At 48.0% G+C, this 26,547-nt stretch overlaps 1 protein-coding gene and 1 long non-coding RNA gene across 2 annotated transcripts; both read left to right on the plus strand.

The window, feature by feature from the left end:
* The first annotated feature begins 327 nt into the window (after positions 1 to 327).
* Positions 328 to 25,570, plus strand: LOC135375508 (solute carrier family 22 member 3-like). Its single transcript, XM_064608203.1, has 11 exons — positions 328 to 442; positions 2,239 to 2,637; positions 3,910 to 4,013; positions 4,836 to 4,990; positions 5,928 to 6,096; positions 6,865 to 7,012; positions 7,170 to 7,267; positions 13,787 to 13,992; positions 18,370 to 18,557; positions 18,724 to 18,857; positions 25,261 to 25,570. Exons 2-11 carry the CDS (start codon positions 2,275 to 2,277, stop codon positions 25,493 to 25,495), a joined length of 1,800 nt encoding a protein of 599 aa, XP_064464273.1. The 5' UTR covers positions 328 to 442; positions 2,239 to 2,274; the 3' UTR covers positions 25,496 to 25,570.
* LOC135375507 (uncharacterized) lies at positions 8,292 to 9,800 on the plus strand. Its single transcript, XR_010417259.1, has 3 exons — positions 8,292 to 8,948; positions 9,090 to 9,196; positions 9,571 to 9,800. It is a non-coding gene; the product is annotated as an uncharacterized LOC135375507 (long non-coding RNA).
* Positions 25,571 to 26,547: the final 977 nt, after the last annotated feature.

Consider the following 26,547-nt stretch of genomic DNA (forward strand, 5'->3'; position numbering starts at 1 on the left):
GAAAGGTGATGTGTATTTTTGTTAGCTCTGTCTGTCGAGGTGTACAGTTGTATCCCTTCAACAGTGATCAGGAGGCTAAGTGACAAGCATGGGTCGTAGAGCTCACAACATGGAAGGGGTAAGAAATGAATGGTCTTAAAATGCCCATTACAACTGGACGAACACGGAGCTTGTGCTGCCCACCTTGCAGAGCAGGACGAGAAGACGGCACAGCCGTGTCTGATTGAGGTGTCTTTCGTCGTGCTTGTTCTTCAGGACACCCGGCACGTGACTGCAGAGAGCGCTCAGTGTCTTGGATGTGCCATAGTGGCCATCACCTCCTTGGAAGAAGAAGAAGTAAGTGGTCCCTGCGGGTTACGTGCGCAGGCTCTGTGGCTTATTCGTCTTCCAAGGTGGACGAACATCTCTCTTCTGGTAGCACCCTGCTTGAGCATCAGCCGTGGTAAGAAACAGCATCAATTCTGTCATAGCACTCGTCTTGAAGGGTTCATGAAGAGTTTCCTAAAGTCATAGTTCTCATTGGGGAACGGCTCGCAAGGAGGCCTATTAACTGAAATATATGCCGTATTGCATTCAACGCGGACATAGTTCACGCGAAAAAGAAAAAAAAAGAAAAAGCGTCGAATGGTCACCCGGCACAGCCTCTGCAATCGAACAGACGTCGTGCACCCTTTGCTCACTCCGAAGCAGTCTCTTTTCTCGACCGTGGTTTTTTGGTTAATATCTCCGTAATTCAAACCGATATTGGGTTGATGTTCCACGTGTTCCAATGGAATAAACGGTTATAGTTGTGTTCAACTTATGAAGGATAGGAAATCTAGTCTGTCAACTACGCATGCTGTTGGAAATAAGGAGAAGCAATAGGTGGGGTGCGATAGGGTGCGCCGGTTCTCCAGAGAGGGATGAAAAGCACTCGTATAGGCGCGTTTCCTCACCCGACTTATTCTTTCCTACTGTCTTCATTTTTGGTGTCTAGTTACCTTGTTTTTTCTTCTTCATTGTACTCTTTCAAACATTGCCTAAACTGTTCCGCTTTCGGAGCTTCTTCCCTGTCATTTTGTTATTATATCCCCCATATGTTTTTCATCGGTATCCATATACGTCCTTTTAACCTCCTAGTGCCTTGGATTATTGCTTTACTGCCGTTTCCTTTATATCATTTACGCGTGCTACTGCATACGTGTACATTACTGTAATTTGATAGTGCGCCACAGCGAGGCTCTTGTGGCCGTTCATGGTTACAATTGACTCATTCACATTCATTTAGCAATAAAAGGCGCGACACGCAATCGAGAACCCACGCAATGTTCGCCATCTGAACTCGCAAAGACTCACTTCAGGTCACTCAGGTCAAGCTATGTTCCGACGGCTACGTCCTTAGTGATCTCTAGAAGAGTGCGGTGGAAACATTTAATACTGACCTGCTATTTACCAAACCTGTCTGTATATTGCTAAGGGAAGGGCGTCAGGAAGAGAGCGTCCAACATTTCTAGCAGAGGCTATCTTTTTGGGCACCTTCCCATTATTGGCACGGTTTTAAAGGCTCAGGGATGACGCGTTCAATGGGTATTATATAGGACGACTGGAGGCAGCGGCGTAGCTAGGGCGGTCGTCCCCTTCTTGAATCATTGGAGTTGAAGAAAACGCACCAGGAGTGGGATTCGAACCCATACACTCTGATTGCCGGTCAGAGATGGTACCGTACCCTTGGCAGTACATATGGGAGAGGGAGAACCATGCTGAAATCCTCTCCTCCTTGTACCTTAGTACCCCTTCCCCTTAGTACCCCTCCTGGAGTATTCTTCTGGCTGCGCTACTGACTCGGGGGTACCGAGAGGAAAAATAGTCTCTGTTCGAAATAGCGGCGGTACACTCTTAGAAATGAACTTCACCACATTGGACGCTCCTAGCCAAGCGTCATCCCGAATGACGACATTCTCTCCCCTGATGTGTAGAAAACGGTAGGCGGGGCCTATTCTGTGCCGTGCATAATGGCCACAAAACAGGCTCCGCCTCCGGTTTTCAGCAAACCAGAGGCGAGAACGTTGTCATTTGGGTTGATGGTTGGCTAGGAGTGTGCGATATGGTGCAGTTCATCTTTAAGAGTGTACTTTCCTTAACGTTTCCTCACCAGTTCGCTCGATTTTCTACTTTTCCACCGTCTCGATACGGTAACACTCAGTGCTGACTGTTACCTGTGCGTCTGTGTTTCAATGTTGATAACTCTTCCCTCTGCAGGAAGTCGAACCGCCTTCAGCGCCACCACCAGAGAGAATGGTGCCGCTTACGAAGGAACTAACTCCGATTTCTCCATCAACTTCTCGTGAATTTGGCTTCGTAACCAAGGACGGCATCTACCAGCGGATGACGTTACTCTATGGAAGTCTAGCAGCATTCGTAATGGCGGCAAACAACATGATGCCTCTGGTCGCCTCTCCTGGTGTGAACCATTGGTGCGCTCCCCCTGACGGCGTTCAAGTCAGTGAAGAGGACTGGAAGAACATGAGCATCCCCGTTGACGAGGACGGCAAGTACAGCCAGTGCCAGATGCTCAACGGGACGGACAACAGCTCCGTCGTGGCTTGCACGAAATGGCAGTACGAAAGCTCCCGCCATTTTGGAACCATCGTGGAAGAGGTGAGCGTAGGATCGACAGTGCTCTCGATCTTACCATATGGCAAGACATAAACAAGAGATCGCAACAAATCCGAGGAGACATCGATGCCATTCGGGATGATGGTTGGCTAGGAGCGTCGTAAGCGGTTAAGTGAAGGTGGCACCCGCTGCTTTTCACGGAGAACGCTGTGCATTGCGGGCAGTTTTAAAGGCGTACTACACTCTGCACTCTACGTGATGGAAAACCGCAGAGTTTAAACCCACGACTGCTCCCAAACACGGCAGCAACCACGGTGTAGCAGCCCAGAAGAAAAAAAAAAGCACCTTTTGCCGAGGGCACAGAAACAGCGTTCGAAGGTAGGCTAGAAACGTCTCTGAGGAGAGGAAAAATAGGAGGAAGGTGAATACGACTTCCATGTAGTAGCAGATGAAGAGGCGCACCCACTGGGGGTGTCATCGACTGCCATTCTTTGATCGAAATTGTGGCATGGGTTCTTTCTTTTTTTATATTTGCATAGCATGCACACGACACCTAGCAGACGGTCATTGAAAATGTTAAGGGGTAAGCAGTATTTCAACGATTTATGCGCAGAAAAGAAACTTAGATTGGATTCGATTCGATTGGGTAGCAAGAACGGCGAGGCGGACAGGCGCTCATGCTGTAGAGGAGGTGGAGTTCTACGTGAGTCCCGACTGACGGTGATGGCATGCCACGGAGAGGCGATGACGGTGGCCTATCTCCATGGCCGCGCCGGTGAGACTTCGATGCTGGCAGGAGGTATCGCCTGTGTTCAAGTCCTTTGCTCTCCTTCCGAGCAGTATATGTTGATGGACCAGTTCGCGAATTGCAGTACAGAAGATAGCGCTAAGAACAGTCGACCACAGATGTTGATGGGAGGAGAGCTCGTCCCGTCTACATCTTCCCAGTGGTCGTCTGTTCTTAGCGCTATCTTCTGTACGGAATCTTTCCTTCTGATTTCTATAGAAAGGGGAGGCCAGCGTAGCGTAGCGGTTAGCGCACGCGACTGGCCACTCGAGAGATGCGTGAGTGGACTCTCGCCGCTCTCTGGCTTTCACGACTACCGCATTTCAATTGCTCATGTTGCTTATTGTTTACGTCTGTTTGTGTGTTTTAGCCTCAGAGCAGCTACTTTTCACCATGTAAACTAACACATCATGATAGAAACCACGACAGATCATTAGCGAACTTGGCAACTCATACCCTAGAGGAACGCGTGCTTGCGGTCCGTACAGGAGAAGACACCAAATTTTGTTTTTGTTTTTCTTTGACAGTGGAACTTGGTATGCGATAGAGCGTGGTTCGTTCCAGCCACCACTGTCGTCTACCTGTTTGGAACAATTGTGGGCTTCATTATTTCTGGCATTCTATCGGACAGGTAGGTACACCAATAACCTGTCGCTACCGACACACTTTATGAAAATTGGCCCGACAATTCTGCAAGTGGAGATTCGCAGAAGGACGCTCTGCAGACTTTCCAGGTTCGCTGCTGTTGTCAACTCGTGCTGCGAGTATTTGGCTATAGAGATGCATTGGATCTTATCGCTGGAACATACCTTTTCTGGTAGAACACAATATTTATCTTCAGAATACATTTTTCATATCTCTCTAGGTGCGAACTTTTCACTCCGATAGCACGCGATTTCTCCTTGAATTATAAAATAAATGACATTTAATTATTACCTAGCCAGTTTGTGAAAGCTATTTAACGAGGGAAAGTCCTTCCATGGACCTTGATATCACATGGGGTACGCAGGGAGCCTGTATTCGTTTGCTCGATAAGCTCTCCCGATGTAACTCCCGACCGATCACTTAAATGAAGTTGTTAAATTTAAAGCGTTGAGCAGCGTCGGCGTTGTAACCGGCAGAGCGAACGAGGAGCGAAGCGAAGGATGAAAGTAGAGGGGAGCCTGAGGAAGAAACAAGTGGGGAAGCGTTCGGGCACAGTGAAGAGGGTGCGAGGAGGAGGGCACGTTTGGGAAGGAGGAACCCATCTGGATGCAGTTTGGTCAGCCGGGCTCCAAATTTGCGACTGGAACCGTGCAGCTGCAAAATCGCGGCAGCTACTTAATGAACTGGAATAGGAGTGCCAGCCGAAGAAAGTACTATGTGTGCGGATCTCAAGCTCAACAATTGCGTTCAAATTTCGCATTGCCGCTTACCATAATCGCCCATTGCATTTTTTCTCTCACATTTTCAGTATCGGCCGGATGCCAGTGGCCATGGTCAGTTGCATCGCGGCGATTGCGTTTTGCATCTCCATCGGCAACGCTGCCAACATCGCCCTCTATATTGTGCTTCGCTTCTTCGTGGCAAGTGCAGTGAGTGCCCTCACACTCCCTCTCTACGTGCTACGTAAGTTTACATTCTGGTATTACTCGTTCTCCTGCCACTTGTGTACCAAAAATGTTACTCGTGACCTCCTTTCTCATATCATGATAGAGCAGGATTCAACAAACCACAGAGTGCAGCTTTCTTTCGTTTTTGTCCAATCTTTCTACAAACAGCACTCATAACCAAGTTATGTTTTCGGTTTTATAAAATCGTAACCATGCTACCTGTTTCGTCTATGCTCTGTACCACCCTAGCCCATAATTGTAGCTTTCCATCGGTACCAATATCTTGAAGAACAGGCATACACGACCGGCACAATGCTGCTACAAAAGAAGCCCGATTTCAAGGGGAGGACTGGGAACGCAACCCATGAGCTCCCAAGTGAGCCCACATAATGCCTTTACTATACTAATCTGAAGCCTGTGTCTGTAAGTGTGTACCAAGTACTACCAAGTAACACTACGTACTCAAAGCAGTTAGACCTGAAAAAATTGTACGGGGCCCCAAGTTGCGAGCGTCACCTGACGGCGCGTTTCAGAGCCCTGTTGTCGCGTGCGCTGTCATGTTACATTTCCAGGCCATTCGAAGCTCCCACACACTCACCATAGTTTTGGCGCTGTATGGCCTTTGTTACCTTTGTGCCATTAAACCCATAATCTCTCTCTCTCTCTCTCCCTATTCGAAGCCTTCATTTGAATAAAATACTCCGCGAGACACCTGTCAACATATTTGCTGCTGTGTAATTCTTGTATAGTATAGCCGTCATTTGTCCTGATGCGCAATTTACGTACGACACCCCGTTTACGGTTCCTGTTACTTGTCTTTGAACACAGTAACAACAACTTCCCCAATCCAGCTGCTGAGTCAGCAAGAAAGAATGTCGAGCTCTTACAGGGCGTAAACGAGGGCGTCCCGACCAGTGTCCATTATGAAAGTATGAGTCTTTCACTACCTGCAGTTATCGAAGTGGTGGCAGTGTCGAACCGAGGGTTGTATGGCATCATCATAGCGGGAGGTTACGCTGCGGGTACAGCCTCTGTCCACGTAGCCCAGAGTGTGAATATTGGCTGGCGCCTCTTCCAACTGTTGCTCATGGTGCCGACAACGACGCTCGTCTTAGGATTACCGTAAGTGAACAATCAAACATGTTTTGCCCTAGATCTATACCGTTTTGACGATCCCGTCCAAGATACCATAAAGGCCCAGCCGCGTGAGGCGTTTTCTCAGCGGCGCAACGGCTCCGTTTCGTGACTGCGGCCAAGCCCGGAAGGACGCCGTCCTTGACGTTCGAGACAGACTGATCGCGATCGCAAGAGATGGAAGTGTCGCCCAGGCTTGCCCAATCAGAGAGTAGCATCAGGCTAGCATCCGGCCTGTGCACTATTGGGGTGCCCATATGGGGTGCCCCAGAATTGCCCTGGTGGATCGCGTTCGACAGAAAATCCCTGTGTAAGCGTCCATAGTTTAAGCATACAAAACACAAAGGGGAAAGTGTGCAGCAGATGGATTAAGACGTAAACTAAAACTGTACATTCGCTTCCCGTGTTTGGGTACATTGTGAAGTTGAATATCGGAACAACATTCACAGCAAATGACTCTGTAAGTATAGTACGCGTTGGTGCAACATCCTGTTCGTTATAATATGTCTTCGGTCAAAACCACCAGTGATGCTTGACATTTTCACTTCAAAAGAAAGGTGTTTATCAGGAAGTGAGGAGCTTCTTTCATTGAGAGACTATGGAAACTCCCCGCCTTCCCGGAAGCACTGCATGCAGTTACCTTTGGGCATTTCTCACAACAGCGTCGCGTCAGGCTGTCTGCCGCTCGAAAAACGCAGCCTGGGGTTGGGCCTCAAAATGGCGAACTCCTTCGAAACCGTTCCGTCTTTGCAATAGATGGATCCAAGAATCTCCACGGTGGCTAATATCCCGCTGGAATCTGAGCAAAGCCGAAAAAGTGGTTCTCACTATTGGCAGGATCAACGGAACTAAGCCCGAACATACTATGGAGCTCTGGCGGAGCATTCGCCTTGATCTGGAAAAGGTGAGAAACGGGTGCCTCTTTTGTGCTTAGACACCTGTACAGTACACCTCATGATATGGAAAGGAATATAGTGTCGAATATGGCGTCTGCGAGGGGTCGAGAGGATTGTCAGGAACATTCACTTAAGCATACAATGAAGATGAATGTGCAATTCCAGGAAGAAGAGAAGTACTCCGAAATGTTGAGAGTGGAATTACTGAGCGTTCTTCTTGCCCCAAGTTTAAGGCGAACCAACGTAATTCTTTTCTACTCTTGGTAAGTGGTCTACTTTCTACTCTAATCATTCTGCCCGAATCATTCTACTCGAATCATTGCCAATATCGATGGAGCGCTAGATGTTAGTCGGAATAGCGGTAATGGTAATACATTAGGAAGACCGCAGACATTATTTGACACGCGAAATGTTCCCACACATTCATCTGGTCACAGCTGCTCGGGATAAAGCTTATTCTACTCACTATCCTACAAGCTAAATCATTAAAGGTGTGAAACCATTTTAATACCTATGAAGGAATCACATTGTAAACATCAATTTATGTGTATTGATTTATGCACGTCAAAACACTATGCTATCCCGCGTTACGGAGCTGTTGCACTTCGAAGGTCACAGGCTGTACAAGCCCCTCCTTTCCTCTCAGATCTTCACCTCCTTCCCCGTTTTCGTACTGATGTTTTCTAGACCTCTACCCGAGAAACGTCATTGTGACGTTGGTAGACAGACTGAAACCGAAACAAATCGGAACAGGAGGGCTGGGTCCCACGAATGGGCACTTGTTCTCTGCTTCCTTTCGGTTGCGTCCCTATCATGAACCATCGTAATCCCCACAAGACCGTGGCTTTCGGACGCGATGTTGTTCGCTCCTAGCTTTGAGGGCAGTCGAACACTATGACATCATTTGTTTACGAACGGGGAGAGGTCTATTGCGGAGAAAGGAAGTGGGTAGCTTTCTGTTTCCACGACGATGGTAAAAGCTTGTAGAGACGGAAGCGTTCACCGTGGAACGGGAAAGCATGCACGGATAAAACGTCACTTCCTGTTGTCCTCCCCCATTTTGTCAGCGCTGGTGGACGCCACCATCAATGGTGGCCCGAAAAATTCGCAGTTTTAAAATCCCAAAGTAAAAAAGGAAAACATTAGGAAAACGTAGCGAATCCAATGGCCTGCGACGTTGTACGAAACACAGCCATTCATGTAGTAGGTTACATGGGGTCCTAAAGCGTTCGTTTTCTATAAAGTGTGCTTTGTCGTTTGAGCTGGAGCCACAATCTCATGGTGGCCGCAAACAAGCGGCTATCATAGTGATATGGTCGTGGAAGTAATCAAATCGATAGATGGTTTCAAAAAATTCCCAGAGCTCCATGCGCGCGCTTTGCATCGTGGGAGGTTATTATCATGGGGAAGGGAGAATGGACCTTTTTCACTTCGAAAGAGCGCCACTAGCTGTGAATGTCCAAAACACGATTGGGGGCTCTCCGCCGATCCGCTTCTGCGTGCGTAACGCCGGATCGCTTTCCGCAATACTGCTATCGGCCAGCATCGCCCTTATTTTGACAGTCTCGGGCTGCAAATTTTGTTTGCTGCTGTTCCTTTGCTTTTTTGTAGCTTCGCGTAAATGTTTTCGGTGGATGAGCTGAAGGAATTTCTGGGTACGGGTAATGAGTGGACCAGCGATTTAACCTGCGTGCCGACGGTTTGCGAAGACACCATCGATGCCCACTTCGTCGCGTCCAATCGGCAGCTCAACAAGGGATGGATATTCAAGGAGGAGAAGTACATCCGGCGGATTGAATGCTCCGTGCTTCGGGGGACCGACCTGCTAGTGCTTAGGAGCATATGCCTTTGCTCCATGAGGTCCGGGCACTACAAACAAGTCGTGGTTGTCAAGGTGGATGTCTCAGCTGCTGTTGTACAGGCGCACTGCGACTGTGTTGCTGGGTTAGTATAAATGTTTTTCCTCCCTTCCGCTTGAGTATATTCTGCTTTAACGATACTGCGCTGCTGTAAAAATAAGCAAATGACAGTAAAGCTATTTCCACCAAAGGAAACCTGCTAACATGCGAACATTTTCTGTTATAGGTTGAGCCAAAGATGTCAGCATGTAGCCGGCCTCCTTTTTGCAGTCCGGAGTATCCAATCTCCGTCGTGCACCGATATGCCATGCAGATGGATAGCACCGACACAAGGTAAAAGCACAGCAAACCACTGAGAAAAACATCTTTATTGATTCACGTCAACAAGTTTCATGTCAAGCTCTATCAGGGCATTCATCACCTTATCTTGATATTGTAGCCAGTTTTACAACCCTATGAGGAACGGTATAGTGTATTCCATGGTGGGAAAAGCCCGAGTCTGCACAGCACCGTACACGCAACATGTGTTTATACGGTGATGCCCAGAGTCAGGATTTTCCCATAATGGGTTTCCTCCACTGGCCAGCCTGTGTGTATACTATCCTTTCGCTTCAGTACATACACAGACTCATTCTGAACACAGAAGTTTCAAACGTGACTGTGCCCTTTCTCTTACAAATATTACAAATGCATTTTCTGATTTCCAGGACAGAACAATCTACCAATGCAGCCACTGCAGGACATCACATTTAAAAAGCACGTCGTCAACAAGGTGGTACCAGCAAAACCAAAGCAGCATTCGACGACTGGGTTTTTTGTACACTACAGGGCCCGGATATGTGTCGTTTCAGAAGTACAAGGATGGGTTTTATTTTGTTACTGAACAGGATGGGGCATTCAGGTTTAAACTGAGAAAATTGGAATAAATGAAGCTCATGCTGCAAACCACAATCCATTCAAAGTTTTGCCACAGCACTGATGCTAGTCTGAATCTGCCTGCTCTGTGTCCTGTCTGTTACTTATGAGTGGTAGCCTGAAGTTCGACAGAAGAGCACATGTTGTAAACGCTGCATCTGCCAGGTCAAGCATGTTAATGGGGAAAGGTCTGTCTAGGATGTGGAACTCTTTAATTATTCTAATCACTCTCTCAATGTGCACTCTCGCACTCGCAACTTGTTTGGTTGCTTCGACATCTTTAGCACTCATTTGAGCCTCACCAGCAATGCGAAATGGGGGCATATGGAGGGTAACACCTGGGGGAAGCAGGTCATCAACTTCAAACCCCTTATCGGCCATAACTGCATCGCCAGGCTCCAGGAGATCAAGTAATGCTGACTGCTGCACAATGGCCCTGTCACTCGTACCTCCGCGGTATAGTGCGGAGACAAAGCTTACGTAACAATCTGGGGTTGCTCCTACAAGACACTTCATTGTATTTGTGTACTTGTAGTTCGAAAATGTCTGTTTTTGGGCATTAAGGCCGGAAGGCTTCTGGATACGAACTTCTGTACCATCAATGATAATACGAGTGTTTGGATACTTCCTGAAATGAGGCGGGAGATGTTGTTGGACTTCAGCAAGGCTTGGGAACCTAGTCACTGCAACAAGTGCCTTTCTCAGTGCCAGGACCCACTTCGAGAAGATACGGCTAAAGGTGGCCATGGAAATCGAAAAGTTCCGTGAGATCTCCGTCATCTGCATTCCTGTGCGCAAGCGCACCAGAACCATGAACATCTGGTCCTCGATACTGTGTGCCCCTCTCTCCTCACTTCTTAAAAGCCGTGGACTTTGTTTCAACACTAAGCCCAGAATGTGCTTGAAAACCGCTTGAGAGGGGATGCCTGTGTAATACAGCATGTCTTCAGTACATTTCATATTCTCCAGGCACAGCCTTGCAGATTTCAATTCACGGAGGCGCATCTTCCAGTACTCCGCATTCGCCGTGCTTCTTGTGAGGTTTGACTCCAGGTCAGAGCTCTTCTGCCTTTCATCTTTTAGGAAACCCTCAAGCTGCTGTATTCGTTCTAGCAGGTGATTATTGGTCTGGCAGCCGTTATCCAAGATGGTAGCATCCTGAGCTCCGTCATCTCTGGGCAAGCTGCTGGAGGAGGCCACTTCACTTTCTGGTCCTGCCGGCACCTCTTCCCTGCCCACAGTCACTGCATCAGCATGCTGCGAGTGTTGTACGCCAGGTGCTTTGGTGCTTGAAACATGGCTCGTCCGCTGAGCCTTGGCATGACCTAGATCGGAAGGTGCAGGGCAGTCAGTTTGATGTTATAGTACAGAGCAGTACATTTATGCAGATGTCTGGTGGAAAAATGGAGTGGCAACGTGCAGTGGCATACCCAGAAAAATTTTTGGGAAAGCATGAAACAGTGTCACAACCTCTCTACGTACAACTCAGTTTAAAGTCCTGAATAAGTACATGTGGATGTACCTCACTGCAGTGTGTTCTGTATGCCAGTATCATTTCACAAACATGCAATGTTCTAGTTGAAGGCAAGAGTGCAGAGTAATGCAATGCGTTGCAGATATACCACGGGGGGGGGGGGGGCATATGTTTACTATAAGGAGAGATATACCACGGGGAAAAGCACTCTGTGCATAATGTCGATAACGTACCTTGCCTCTTTCTTAATCTTTCAAAGCGTTCCAGTGCTCCAGTGCTGGTCGAACACTTGTGTTTAAAGACCGACGGCACATAATTCGGATGGTGAATTACGCGCGACGGCGCCCCTGGAACATAATACACACTTGAGCAGGCTTTCTACAGTACACTGTCATCATTTAAATATCCAAGCGCACTGTAAACATGCGACCGCGACAAGCGTCTCCCCGGTGTCATGAGATTAATGGCCGATGTTGGCACAGCGAGCTGAGTTCGGTCGCTGATTCCCAACCTCGATGATGGTGTGGTATGTAAGCTACACCTTGCTACACACGTTTCAGTTATTAAACGTACGCAATAACGGCATTTACCTGTGACGAAGTGGTCGCTGCATACGCGTGAGTTGGCTGTCGGCTCCCATGGAGATCCGTCTTCGTTTACACGTCGCATCGCTTGCACCCATTTCTTCCTTTTTGCTGCGTGAAGATTGCCCGCAGGGAATCTGAAGAAACGTTTCTTCGGTGCTTTCTTGCTAGAGTTCGTACAGCCTACAGCAGCACATCGATGAGGCATTTCTGGTCGAGAAGAGGCCGCGTACGTGAAAAGCACTCCTTCTCCGTGGGAGCCGGAGAGAAACTGGAGCCCTCAAAAGTTATGGCGCCCGCGCGCCGCCAGTCGCGCATGCGCAGACGCCGATGTGGAAAAGTTCCATTGTCCTTCATGTTCCGTTTTGTCTGACCTTGATACCTGGTGGACTGTAGGCCGTGAGAGGAGAAACCAAACAATTTGGATACCTTCTTCTCCTCCTGGGTTCCTGTTGAAGTACATACTGTGGTGAGAAGAAAGGGTGGGACGTGAAATAGGCAGTGTTGCTGTAAGTTTAAGGTCTACGTAACATCGAAACATCTGAATGATTTGAGCCTAGTGACAGAACAGAAAGCCACAGTGGTGCTCTGGACCGGCGGCCCTCCTTTCGCTATACACGTTTTTTTTTATTATCGTGAAAGATTTTTACTTAACGAACCATGTCGTACCGTATATACCGTCCTTTTTTAGGGCGGTTTGATACTACAAGATGTCTAATTACCTCAGAGTCATTAATCATCTCTGTCAAAAGTGAGAGTGCAGAAGGGGGCACAACTGTCGTTGAAATATGCATGTGCGTTGAAATATTCATAGGCGAATTTTGCAATATGCAAATAAGCCGAAACCGAAGACCCACGCGCCTCTTCGGTTTTCGCTCCTGTCGAATGTCTGCGCTGCGGCGAATGTCATGCACTCCTGACATTCGCCGTCGTCAGCCTACCAGGGCTGCATAGCCTACCAGCGCTGTCCTGATGATTTCGGTGTCGCTACATTTGCATAAAAAATTTCGCGATGGCATATCAGAACATGTTTTCTTGCCCAACATTTTCATAGATTAAAACGAAAATTGGCTTTCAAAGACAACTGCTTCCCATTCTGTTATCTCAGTTTTGCCGAAAGCCCCTAAGTACTTGTCTGCGTCTCCTTCGTCCAGTGCGTGCTTTTGTTGCACTCACCCTTATGGAAGCCCCTAATAAAAGACTTACTTATCTTTGGATAACGAGGTCAAATGCCGCAGCTACATATTCACTTAGAGTGAATGTCCGCATGGCCGCATAACGCGTCTGGACACAAAACAGCACCTATGCTGATCTCCAGCTTCTTTTTTAAAAAGTGATCTATAATGAAGGTCATGGTCGGCTCATTGGTAAATCCAACGGAAATGCGTTAGCACTATAACTTGAAAACCCTTTTGGAACTCCCATTCACAACGCTGCGCAACCCCTCAACGACTATTCACAAACGTTACACAAGCCTTGATACGACCATAGACAAAGCTGCCGCAAGACAGTATCCGCAGCCAAACGAGCCTTTCGGGCTTCCTCCGATTCAGCTTGGCTGTCTCTTGGAGGAGCCTCAGCCTTCTTTCGCCGCCGCTCCTCCGCACCGCTTTCGTAACCCATTGTGCGCCAACGCAGGCACGCCTGAGCCTGCCGACCACCACAGCTGCACCGCCGTGCTGACGCGCCGCGTCGCGTTCCCCACGCGTCCTCTCTCTTTCGCTCCCTCTACATCACGGCGCATGTGCGCCGAGCGATGGCTACAGATAGACCATACCGCGGTTCTTTCGTAGCTAGGACGCTAATGCTAACGAATTTAAAAACACACACCTCGTATGACATCGTTCGTAACGGTCCTGGACAAACTCCAGCGTGCTGCCCATCATATCCAATCACTAACGGCAGCAGACAACCGGCGATGTAATAATTTGTTCTCATTGTCCTTGCAAGGTTCACCGTCTCACTCACGTACTACGGCATCCACGTCTACATGATGATGAATCCCAGCACGACGATGATGGTGACCCTCCTCACCTTCCTGCCTATTGCCATGTTGACGTACTGTGGAATGGAATACCTGGGACGCACACGGACCCTGACCTGTGCCATGTTCCTGAGCGCGTTCTCCTGTTTGCTGGACGTATTCTTTCGAGGCGGTGAGTTTCGTACGCTTAGTTACAAAAAAGTAAGAACAAGAAACGCTAAAGCGATTGTCCACGCGAAGTTCTGCGCTTTTTCGCGTCCGCGTTTAGAGGTATGCGCGAACCGTTCTCGACCCGCAGTGCACGAGTTTTGGTGGAACTACCCGTACGCGAAGGTCGTTTGGGTATATCCGCATACCCGCACTACAGGGGCGTGCAGGTGACTTGCACAAGATGCTAGAGTACCGCAGCGCAAAGAAGAAAAACACGAAAGCGTTTGTGGATGGTTAATCGCACTCTTATTTCGTACATATCAAGTGCATGATACATAATTGCTGGAAGGACGATCATCAAATTGTCATAAAACGCATTGGAAGTCCGGTTTTTTGCGCTGGGTTATTTCGCAAAAAAGCCACGGGAAAGAGGGACACGGAGGAACATACAAACAACACATAGCCTCAAAGTGAGCTTCTAGGAGTTTTGCTATCATGAACACTTATCACTCCCTCCATTGCTACCTAACCATTCTCTAAGTAACAAAGACACACTACGCTGCCTACAGGGCAACATTGCCGGGCTTTAGTCAGACTTGTGCGTAACGCGTTACTAGCAATTGCGCTACTTGTAATCAATTAGTTTGTTGAGTAATTTTTCGAGTAATCAGTTACCTTACTGTCAAAGTAATTTTTCGAGTAATCAGTTGCATTTCTGAGTAATCGATTACTCAGTAATTGATTAGTTTTCCCGCAGAGATTAACTTTCAGATGTTCTGCCCCATGTCGAGCCCCCCGCGCCATCAGCCTTTTTTTGGGGAGTCATTACTATAACGTTCCAGAATTTCAGGGTCTCTCTCCCTAATCTCTTCCAACAACACCAGTGTGGTGGTACCTGAAGATTCGGAGGCTGGGTCATGGGGAAGATCACGTAGAAGATTGCGATAATTGCAAAAAACAGCCCCCAGATTATCGCGGAACGCAAATTCTTTTTCACGGGCGCGGAAGAGGGAAGCTTCACGGGGCCCTTCACGGGGCGGGAGGGAGGGAGGGAGCGACAGGAAGGGCATAATTGTGTTAGTATGGCATCCGTTGATTTTACAACGAAAATCGAAGAAATTATCAAAGCACGAAACAACAGACAGGCAAGCAGATTTGGAAGAACTCGTTTCTGGTGTATAGCGCTCTCTTTGGTTGGTTTTTGTGGGGTGAGAGGGGTGTCACGGGTTTGCTCGAAAAAAGAAAAATAAACTTCACTTGGTTGCAGTTCAGTGCCGGTCCCTGTCCTTTTTTTTTATCCTCTGTCCTCGTCCTACCCAGCACTGGGGGTTTTTAATTCTTTTTAATCCAATATGAACCAACCAGCCCAAACGCTTGCTCTGCTGTCATGGCGAAGTTCCACACAAGGTTCTTTCACAATCTCGTCAACGTTTTCCTGGGCGATAAATACGGTAGACGTAGAGATGTACATGTCCCGTGGTTTTGGTTTTTGTGTTGTTTTAGCTCTTTCCCTGTTTCCCTGAGGCACACAAAGACTGGTATAATTTGCGTGAATACAGAGTAACCAGTGGAGTAACGCGTTGCTTTTCTGCACCCTTAGAAATCGACTTCACCACATAGCACGCTCCCACCCAACCGTAATCCCGAATGACAACATTCTCGACCCTGATTTTTTGAAAACGGGAGGCGGAGCGTATTCTGTGCCGTGCATAATGGCGCAAAATAGGCTCGGCCTCCCATTTTCAACGCACCAGGGTCGAGAACGTTGTCATTCGGGATGACGGTTGGCTATAGGGGCGTCCTATGTGGCGAAGTTCATTTTTTAAAGTGCACTCGTTACTCAATTACATTTTGAGTCCAGTAATTGGTAACGATAATCAATTTTCTTTTCCTAGAAGTAACGGTAATTACTTTTTTCGGGAAACGGGCATAAGTCTGGCTGTGGTTGATACAAGGTGCCAACTGCGATCAGGATCGTTAAAAAACAAAGAAGTGTTATTATTACAATAATTGGATATACAGGTGCTTTTTTTTTGCCTTTACAGAATTTTAATAAGGAAGCTATGAAAGGCAGCTAATAGTTGTTTTTGCAGTAGAGTTCTACGGCCAGGTGGACATACTCTGGAAGAGAGTATGTAACCAAAAGATGAATAGTTACCACACATTTTAGTAATTAACTCCATGATTATGAAATTTGGGGCTAAAGCGAGATAGCAGATTGGGAGACTATCTCGTTGAACACAGTTCCACATTTCAAAAACCCTGTAACACGTACGTGCGTTAAAATATATATCCCCGAACTCAGTCGAAAATTCTGTGGACGCTAAAAAACGCCCTGTATATTCTTGGGTAAGTGGTTCTCCTTATGGCCGCACAAAGAACCTTCTGCAGTGCTGCTCTATTCGAGTTTCACTAACGAAACTTTTTCATTAAGACATATGAAACTTTGTCCCATTGACAACATGTGTTCCCTCTGGTGTGCTGGTTACGTTGCCATATTAAGAAACAACGTTCGAGCCGGTAGAGCACGCCACGTGGAAATCGTATTCGGAAAACGGCGGATTTGAAGGCCATTTTTGTTGCAGAAACGCACTCTTGACTTGCCGTTAAAGGGGTTATCGCGACCGGAAACGTGTGTATGAGACCCACACTTTAATGTTCCGGCGTGGTTTCACAGTCTACTTGACTAAGTTTCTCCTCTGAAAACAGATTACGTGTTAAATAAACGAGTTTTAAAGACTCGTACCCCTTCTCCAGCTAAAGGAGGCCCCAGTGATAATAACATCATGATGATTGATGACATAAGCCATGCACACGGATGTGAGCGCACCGCAGGCGATTATCTCCGAGCTGCTCGGCTTCGCGTTCCCACCACAATATACGTCCCAAATGAAGAGTCACGGATAAATACGCCTACTTGGAACACAGTGTTGCCCTCCTGGCTGTACGAAGACGTCCCACGCTGACCATAAACAACATTCCACGAGCCGATCGCGGACTGCAGAGGCCGTTCGTCCCCTCACGCCGGCCGGTTGCAAAGTACCCTCCGCCCGCTCCCTGATATTGCCTTGATCGCGCCGAAGGGCGGTCACTCATTGGTCTTGTCCGAGTGCCGTGTTCACTGATTTCCAGAAAGGTATACTCTCAACATCCGTAGTCCGGTCTTGCCGTGCACTGCATCAAATTGCGCTGAAAACAAAATAAAACAACTAATTAAGCCAACTAATAAACTCAACTAACTGAACTAACAACGCTCAACTTAACTAATTGATTATTGAGTTTAGCTCAACTCAAACTCAGATAAGCTAATTCGCGATTTTCGACGTCATGGAACTTTTTCACACACTCATCCTATCCTAGCAGCTCTACAGCGAACAATGCTCTGCGAGTCAAAACAAATCCACGCTCCGGAGTTGGACCGACGAGCTCGTGCCGATTGCGCGGTCTCATCGCTGGTCCCCACTCCTGTCGTATACATACTGCGTCATCCTGTGAAGACGCACACCATCATCTCCGGCGCCTCAAGGTCATGCGCATAGGTCATCGTGAAGTAGGTCCATTAACGATGAGAACCGAAGTGTAGAACGGCGCTCTAGTTTCGGAATCAAACCTCGAGGGATGCGACAGTCCCTTTAAGTCGCGAAACAACAACAAATTTCTTTATTTATTTTCCTGAAGAGCGTATTTCTGTGGGAGCCACAAAAGTGACCTCCAAATCCGAATTTTTTTAGGCCATTTCCGCGCGCTTTTTTTCTTCGTTGCTCGACCTTTTTTCTGAAAGAAGCAAATGACAGAAATCGCAATGTACTCTTTCTATCTCCCTCTCCTTTGCAAGAAGCACGAGAGACCTCTGATTGGTCTCCTCAAATGATCTCCCACACGATGATTGGAGAAATCGTTCGTGGAGACCAACGAGAGAGCGCTCCGGCGGTGGCCCGCTGTCTGTGCGTTTGTCCGGTGTGTTCAATCTCCAGACGCTGTAAGGCAAATGCCGGCACAGTTCTCCCGTAAAGTCGGCCCAGAGCGCATGGTCTCCCCCGAGCAATGTGCAGTTACACCGGCAGGCAGCGCGCGAGAGAGCGCTCCGCATTATCGACTTTTTTTCGAGAGATGGAGACGGAGAGAGGAGGCAAGAGAGGAGAGGGTGATACGGGGTTAGTACGGGCCCTGGTCCGACTGGGGTCCTGGAAAAGTGCGGTTCCTTTCTCTCATAAATCGTCGAACGGCGCAACGGACGAATCTCGTTCGTTTTATGCCGGTTTTAAGGTAACAGCACCTTGTCGGAGCTGGCAGTTCGAAATGGCCCGGAAGCAGAAGGAAATGTCTTCGAGCAAATCCTCAGAATCCTAGAAGCCATCGAAGCGGATCAACTATAAGCAAGTTTTGCCTTTCATTGCAGATGAAGGAAGCGCCATTTCAGCAGCTCTGACAGACACCCTGGAAGTGTTGGGGATCACCGTTGCACAGACTGTGGTGGTGCTCGTTATCGCCGAAGTGAACCCCACAGCCGTGAGGACCATCGCTGTCTGTTGCGGTTTTGTCTGCAGCAGGAGCGGAATGATCTGCGCTACTCTCGCGCAACATCTGGTAATGTCCTTCATATCGCTTGAAAAGCCAATATGACTTTCATTACACACGTTGGAGTGGTTGTGTTCGCAAGCGTCTATAACGTTATTGATGTGCGATTCTAAATATCGAAGTGATTCTGTGTCAGCGTGAATATTTTCCGACAAGTTCTTCTGTTCCCGTTTAGTGGACACTGCCAAGTGTCGGACCACCAGTCCTGTACGGTGTCTTCTGTCTGGTCGCTGGCATCCTCGTCACCTTCGTGCCGGAAACGAAGGCAGCCAGGTTACCGGAGGCTGTCAAGAAATTCAATATGTTCGAGTGAGTTTTCATATCTTAAAGAACGACGAACGCACCAGCAGTGGGGGTCGAACCCAGTAACCCCCGCATTCACGTGGCGTAGTAACGCGTGTGATGACATTTCCCGCAAATAAACATGTGCGTACCGTGTATTTAATAATCGATAAGCTTCTTAATTACAATTATGCACTTTTCTTAAAAATATACCTGGCGCTTGTGTCACAGTCACGTGATCACTGCTAACATGTCACAAACTCTAGTGTGACAACAACAAACCGTGGTTCTCGGTAACCGCGGTTTGTTCGGGTAAGGACAAGGTTAAGAGTGGTTAGGTGGTTAAGAGTCTCCGTTAACAAGATGGTTAAGAGTGTTCGTGTGACAAGTGTACATATTATTCTGCTCTCCGTTCGTTCACTCATGCTCCAGCTCAGTCGCTATATTGAGTATGAGTGAGAATGATCAGGAGTGAGCTCTTGTTGATGAATGTTGCTATAACGAATTCAAACATCTCAGGGAAAAGAAGTGCTGACACCAGCAATCGAACCTGGGTCTTCTAAAGGCGAGTTCCCACATACAGCGCTTCGCTTTATAGGCCTTGCGCATCGCTCCTGCAGCGACATCTCATCCCCTGGCGACATTCCGCAGCAACTCTAGGGGGAGTCGTCGCTATTATCAGTGCGTTCCTGCTTAGTTTCCTGGTTTCCTGTCGGTTTGTGAACACGTTGTCCCTGCACGGCACGTTGTACAAACAGTCGCGATCTTCTCACAAGAATTGCTGTATCGTCGGCTGTGGAAATACGTACGAGGATACCCCTCCGGGAACGAAATTGTACGTACCTACGACCAGCCTACTTCGAATATCAAGGTTGGGATGTATCCCAGTCACTGAAAAGCAGTGGAAGGTATAGTACAAAAAGTATTCTTCTAAGATTGGGATTACCTCCGCCAAGAACTCATTGTCCCTTGCAACGCCTACTGTAACATCCTTCTGCTTTTTGAAAAATACGTGCAGCGAGAATTTATTCAGGCCCGTGCAGTACAGAAATTGCATCTGCGTGTAGTGGCAGCTGGACTGTCTGAGCTTCAGTTTGTTCCTGTCAAAGTACAGATAGTTCACAACGCATATTTTTGCTTTAAAATCCACAATAATGTCATTTCGCCTTGAATATGGGTACTTCATTTCTAATAGTTTTACTTCGTCACCATTCATCACCGTCCATCTCATCACCCGTCACCATTCATCACCCGCATAGCCATGGTTGGTGAAGCATTGTTACAAGACTGGTTCTTGTGACCAGGACACCCTGTAGTTTCTCGAACTCTATCCGTGCAACATCTTCGTTCATTATACCATACATTGTGGGTTTGATTTGAAATTGCTTTCGGTAGAACATTCTCTTTGCACGTTCACACTTGTGACCTTTACACACTTTAATGTAGTGAGCAATAAAGCTTGATAGCCTTCCTTTCCTAAAAACATGCCAAAGAGTATAGGGTTAGATTGCTCGCATGTCATTTCCTCAATCTGTGTGCATTCTTGGTCGTCCACAACAATTCTGATGTGTAGTCTCCAACGCTCTGCTTCCAGCATTGTTGTAAAGGGACTTTGCACTGAAAATATTGGCACGGGTACGTCTTGCAGGAGGGAAATTGTGTCAACAACTGCTGGTTGGCATTGCACTTGGTTTTCAATTGCTGCAGTGCCCACTTGAATAAGGCACTCAACCCGTGCCCCCTTACTATACAGGGATGTCTCTTTTGCTAATGGTACACCCCACTTTCTTGCAGAAGAGGTACATGATGATCCTCAAGATTCACATGATGACACAATGCTGCGATATGTTTGCACTTTCCGAGGCGGCCTGCCCTTCAACTGCATTGTGTCCCGATTATTTCATATGTTGTGATGCCAACCTGGAAAATAAGGTGGTATAGCAAGCACAAAACGGTCACGCTCACCGTATGAACAGGACACACCATTATTCAAAATGAAATATAGCCAAACGCAATGAAAGATTATTGCCGAAAGACAGGAGAGTTTCGCCTTCACATTGAAAAAATATAACTGCTGTTCATGTGCTGACATGACAAAGCTTGAGGATGAAATTACTTAACAATGGGATGCACATAAACTTACTTGTATGTGCACCTTGTAAGATGCCTTCGACAGACTTGTCTGTGGTAGGCACTTGCCGGTTACTGCGCACTAATCAGACGTCCACGTCGCTGACACGTCCGAAACATGCTTGCTTTTATGCAGTCGAAGACCCTTAACCAGCACTGACTTCCGAAAGTGCCTGTCAGTACCCAGTATTTAAAAAAAAAACGCAACTCCGCTTGACAGTCCCCCCGTCGCACAAGCCCGACGAATACGAAACCACGTGGCCCGACTCCCCCACGAGTTGCTTTTTTCCGCCACAAGATGGCTCAGCGCTACCGCCACCTACAGGTGAGGTGCAAGGCCTATAGCGCTAGAACATCGCCGTCCGCCATCTTTCCGTTTGCCGTTCTCACATACAACCAGGGTGTCGAACCGAAACGTTTTTCGTTCCGTTTTTCGTTCCGGTTCTACCATAAACGGTCCGGTACCGGTTCTGCTCCGGAGCAAAAAAATAACGATTCATACCGGTTTTAACCGGCTTCTGGTGGGCATATTGATTCCCAGAAAAAAAGTCTATGTTGCGAAATGTAAACCCATTTATTCCGCATACATGGTATTTGATACTACTAGGTAGCTGTGAAATTGGTAGCTCCTGGTTCCTGTAGGTGACTGTCTCTTCAAATCGGCTTTCTCCTTTCTTGAAGCGCATGATAAAGACGGACTTATTTGTTGTGATGTCATATGTACGTACTTGCTGGATTGGTGCGATCGCATCCCATCCCAATGTCTGTTGCTGCTTCCTAGCCAGCAAGCACTACCGCACGAGTACGACGCAAATCGAGGAACATCCTCACTCACAAACGCGCTTTTTCTTCAACAACAAACAACGTTGGGCTAGTTGGTAAGGATACAGCATGGTAGAAAAGCGCACAGAAGACACGGACAAAAGAAGACAAGTGGTGTCGTCTTCTTTTGTCCGTGTCTTCTGTGCGCTTTTCTACCATGCTGCGCTTTTTCTTTTCTTCGTGTCCTGTCCACAGAAGAGGCACCACTTCGCACGCGCTTGCCACGCGGATACGTAAATGTATTCAACTTCGCTGCTCGCAAACAAGGGACGCGTTGCGCGACATTACCGATAGAGAAGCCATTACGCACCCCTTGGGTCGCTATTTAGTTGAGGAGAGTTTGGGCGGATGAAATTAAAACGAACACTACGGCACTTTGGTAGAGAGCCACAACCGGTCACATGTACCTGTAAGTATATGTGCGCGAACGATAAAACGCTACAAAGGGAGCCTAGTATATAGTATAGTAGTAGGGAGCCTAGTATATATAGAGCCTAGTATAATATACCGACATACATTGCACCGTAACCGTAACCCTCGTAAAGTATCAATGACATGACTTCAGAACGCACGACGTCAGTTTAATTCGCGTACTCGTAGTCCAAACCCGTGAAGTTTTTGCTTGGACCGAAAACCGTTAAATAAATTTTTCGGTTTCCCTCCTGAGCGAAAAAAACTTATACGGTTTCGATTCCGTTCCAGTTCGCTCCAAAATAGCGTTGTTTTCGGTTTTCGGTTCTGGTTTTCGGTTCGCTTCGACACCCTGCATACAACCGAGCACATAGCGCTGTCCTGCTGGGGTCACGGGATATCTCATTGCGACGTGATGCACCGGTGGTACCGTGATTACGTACTGTCGGCGTCGGGTATCCGTAGCATGATGGGCGATGACACTTTCGATGCTGTGATTGCGATACCAGACTATAGTAACCAAACACCCACGCATTGGCAAATGAAACTCGTGGCCGTTTCCACGTCGTCGTCGTCGTCGCATTCCCGTCTTGCTGCTTCGAGTGATCGGAAGCAAAACAAACCCCAGCTTCCGCGACGTCACGGCTCAAAGAAGCTCACGATTGGCCAACGCAGACTCAGCGCTCAATATAGCGCTAAAAAGTTTACCGGGCTCTACTTCAACAAGAGCGGTTTTATAGCGGTTCGTAGCAATGCGAGGAGGAAAATATAGCGCAATTTTCTAGCGCTATGTAGCAAAGCACTATATGTGGGAACTGGCCTTAATTTCCTGTCAGGTATGCTAACCGCTAGATCACACCAGGGCACCGTTTCCCTCAAGATAGAGTGCATCATAGTATGACCTACTACTATACTAGAGACGTGGACATCAGCAAAGCTCCCTGCACAGAGATAATAGTTCAGGCAATCGCCGCTTCGCTGTGGGATTTGGCACTAGCTAGCGCTATTCGTTACCACGTGCTAAACTGCAGGCAACGTATGGTGGCCTGTGTTGACAACGACGAGGTAGTACGGGAGAGGCTTAGCGCCTGCTTAGCAACAACCTGTGTCGCGAACGAATGACGGTGACAATGATGATAGTAGTGGACATGTCATTTCCTCTCCCTGATAATGGTATGTGGCGCTTGCAGCAGCCACTAGCGTAACTAACCCATGACCCGGGTCTCCCATAGGCGATTGCCATTCGAGTATTCGTATCGCACTTCTGGTGCTTTTTCATCGACTACTACTCGTAATGGTACTTAGCCTCCCTTTCTTGTGAAACTACGAAATTGTGGAAAACATTTAACCAGAGAAGGCCAGGAGTAAATTTAATGCTGGCACTTGCAGAATAAACACCAGCAATGGAATATGAACTAACACCCTCTGGTATGCCACTGCGCTAGCTGCCTTCTCTTCAACGCACCGAGTCACGCTAGGAAACAAGGGAACACGCGCTTTTACCCTCAACACATTTTCTGTTACATTGTTGCCAATCGCTCCCACCTTCACGCGGACGCACACGCTCGTGGCATCTTTCTCGGGTAAACGTAGCAGTTGATGAGCCTCTTAAGCATTAAAAGACGCGCACAGAACATGCCTCAGAACAGCCAGTTGCAAAATTTAATGGCTCATTTCCTAGGGCAGCTCGGTACTAGCTTCCTCAGCATATGAAGATAACCGCGTCGTCTGCTACAAAATTTACGACATCTCGACTCCCAGCACAGCTCGCGATGCGCGCAGACGCGCCGCAGAAGCCGCTCTGTCGTCTTGAAGACGGACGCGTAATGCGCTGTTGAGAGGAGGTCGTCGGCCCGTACTTCGACGCCTCGTGACTCCTCCGGGTACCCGCTAATGGACCGCTGACATTCTACCCCCAGCCCCCAGCCATGCTGAGCTGAGTTGATCCAGCGTTCGCTTCCCGCATACCTCGACATATCTCTCGTCAAGATGTCACATTGATTCATCGAATGCGCCTCGACGTGCCCTTTACAGCGCAGTTGCTTTACTGCTTGAGGAAAGTTGACTCTCCCCACTGCAGTCACTGCGGTGTTGTAGAAAATCTAGAGCACATACTTCTCCATTACCTAAACTACCAACCTTCCCGAGCCGTACTCTCCGGATCCCTTAACGAGCTAGACTCTCACCCCTTCTCTCACAAACTGGCTTGGTCCCTGGCCACATCCAGGCCACTAATGCACTTAACCTTTTTGGATACCATCGGAGTTCGATACTTATTGTGAAGTGGCTCATTATTTCATTCTCCGCATCACCACCAGCAATGGAGTAGAGTATCGCCGATGGAACTCCCCAGTGGGGAGTTCGACGAAACTCCCAGTGAGTTGAATCTCGGGCGATGAAACTCCCCAGTCATCATCGTGTAATGAAGTTGTTGTTTGAGTAAAAAAAATAGCAGAGGAGGTTTGAAAAAGTGGGTGAAGTCGGCGCACAGCATTTATGCGCGGCAAGCGAGGGAGTCAATATGGCGGCTTTGCTGCATTCGCTTCTGGAAAGGGTAACTCCACCCTACACAAAGGGAGCTAGTCTTCAGGCACCATACCGTTTTCATGTTCGCGTCGCCCCTAGCGGCGTAATCTCGAACGCAGTGTTTTCCTCCCAGTAATCATGCCGACGCTTATAAGAAACTGGCACGTCGCGTGGAAAAGCACAACAACGGAAGACTGCAAGAAAAGTGCGGAAAACGTGAAAGTCATTTAGGAGTAATCAAAGCGTGATCAAGTTTCGACCCCGAAAGTTTACGTAACCTCGAAGCCCATTATCTCCCCCCAACTAACATGGCGGCATGCTTTGAGCTCGCTGGGCATGCGCGTACGTTTACTCGAAAAAAAGTCCATTCAAAAGTCCATTGCTGGTGCCTCCTCTTCAACTGCTATCATTCAATATTGAAGGATACAACTGCGCGTCTTGAGGCTTGCGTTTTGTATACGTTCCCCCACGTTCAGTTGCCACTGCTACCTTTCATAATTCATTTCAGGCCCCATTTATTGTGGATATATTTTTGTCGCAGGATAGCCCCTCTTCCGCTTGGAAGAAAGTCGCACAGAAGAAAAGCAGAAGCAAGAAGCCCTCGTCACAGCCCCGTTCATGTGGCTCGCAGAAGTCTCGAGCCTGTGCTCAGCAAGTTGGTGGAGATATATGGATCAGAGACGACCACCTTCTCGAGCTATGGCATCAGCGATGTTGTGCTCGACATCAGAGACGTCATACAGAAGTCGTCGGACACTAATTATTCCGCACTATAATAATGATGCATGACATATAATATAGACATGTATACCGAGTGTCGGATAGACATATAAATTAGAAAATTCGCCGATTCTGTGGCATTAAGAGTACAGTAAATATATGTAACCTATTCGATGCTATGAACCCTCGACAGAACACTGCACGGGCCGCGTTTTTAGACCCGCCCCGAGCCAGGCCTTCCCTTGATTTATCCGCCCGGGCTTGGCACGACGGCTGCATACCTAGCCAGGGCACGACGTAAACCCGAAGGATCCCAAGTTTCTCGGCCCAAGCCCGGCCCGAGCCCAAGGCCCAGTGTACGAGGCTGTAAAATTTGACCGGGGTTATCTAACAAAGGGTCAGACCTAGGCCCGGCAATGTACGGGCCCTGTCCCATAATAAACCCGGACCGGCCCGCTGGCTGGGCTCCGATTTTCGTGTAGGCCTGCAGTGGTCTAACCCGCAATACCGTTACACAATTCGCAGGGAAAGCAATGGCGTTCTGGCGCTCTGCTTCCGGATAGCCTCACAAACGACATTACGTGGAGACAATAAGGGTACGTTCCCCTAAAAAACCCGGGATACGGCGCTCGGAAGCCTGCCTAACGCGCCCAATGTATGTACGAGAGGTGGTGTTCAAGTCAAAACAGTGTACAAATGGCTCGCGCTACTTACATTTCACATGCGGCAGGCCTCCGCGTTCACCACGTTAATGGTCTAAAGTTTCTGCAAGCAGCAGAAGACATGTGCTGGACAAGATGGCCGACAAGAGGTGAGCGCGCACATCGAACAGCGAATTGAAGTTTCTCGTAAATGAAGGCATAAAGTCATGTGAAATTGACAGAAGACTTCAGGCACAGTATGGCCAACGATACACTGGAGGATCGCATCACAAAATCGACCCTGAAACCATAAGAGTCCTGACGAATAACCACCTGAAGAGTTTCATCCCCAGGGGGCGATGTTCTACCCCGTTGCTTGCGGTAATGTGATCAAATCTGAAATGTGATGTGACGAGTCGCCTCGCACTGAGGACCGAAGCCATACGGTGTCCAAAAACTGACTTTAG

The sequence above is a fragment of the Ornithodoros turicata genome, chromosome 1 (assembly GCF_037126465.1).
Source record: "Ornithodoros turicata isolate Travis chromosome 1, ASM3712646v1, whole genome shotgun sequence".
NCBI lineage: Eukaryota > Metazoa > Arthropoda > Arachnida > Ixodida > Argasidae > Ornithodoros > Ornithodoros turicata.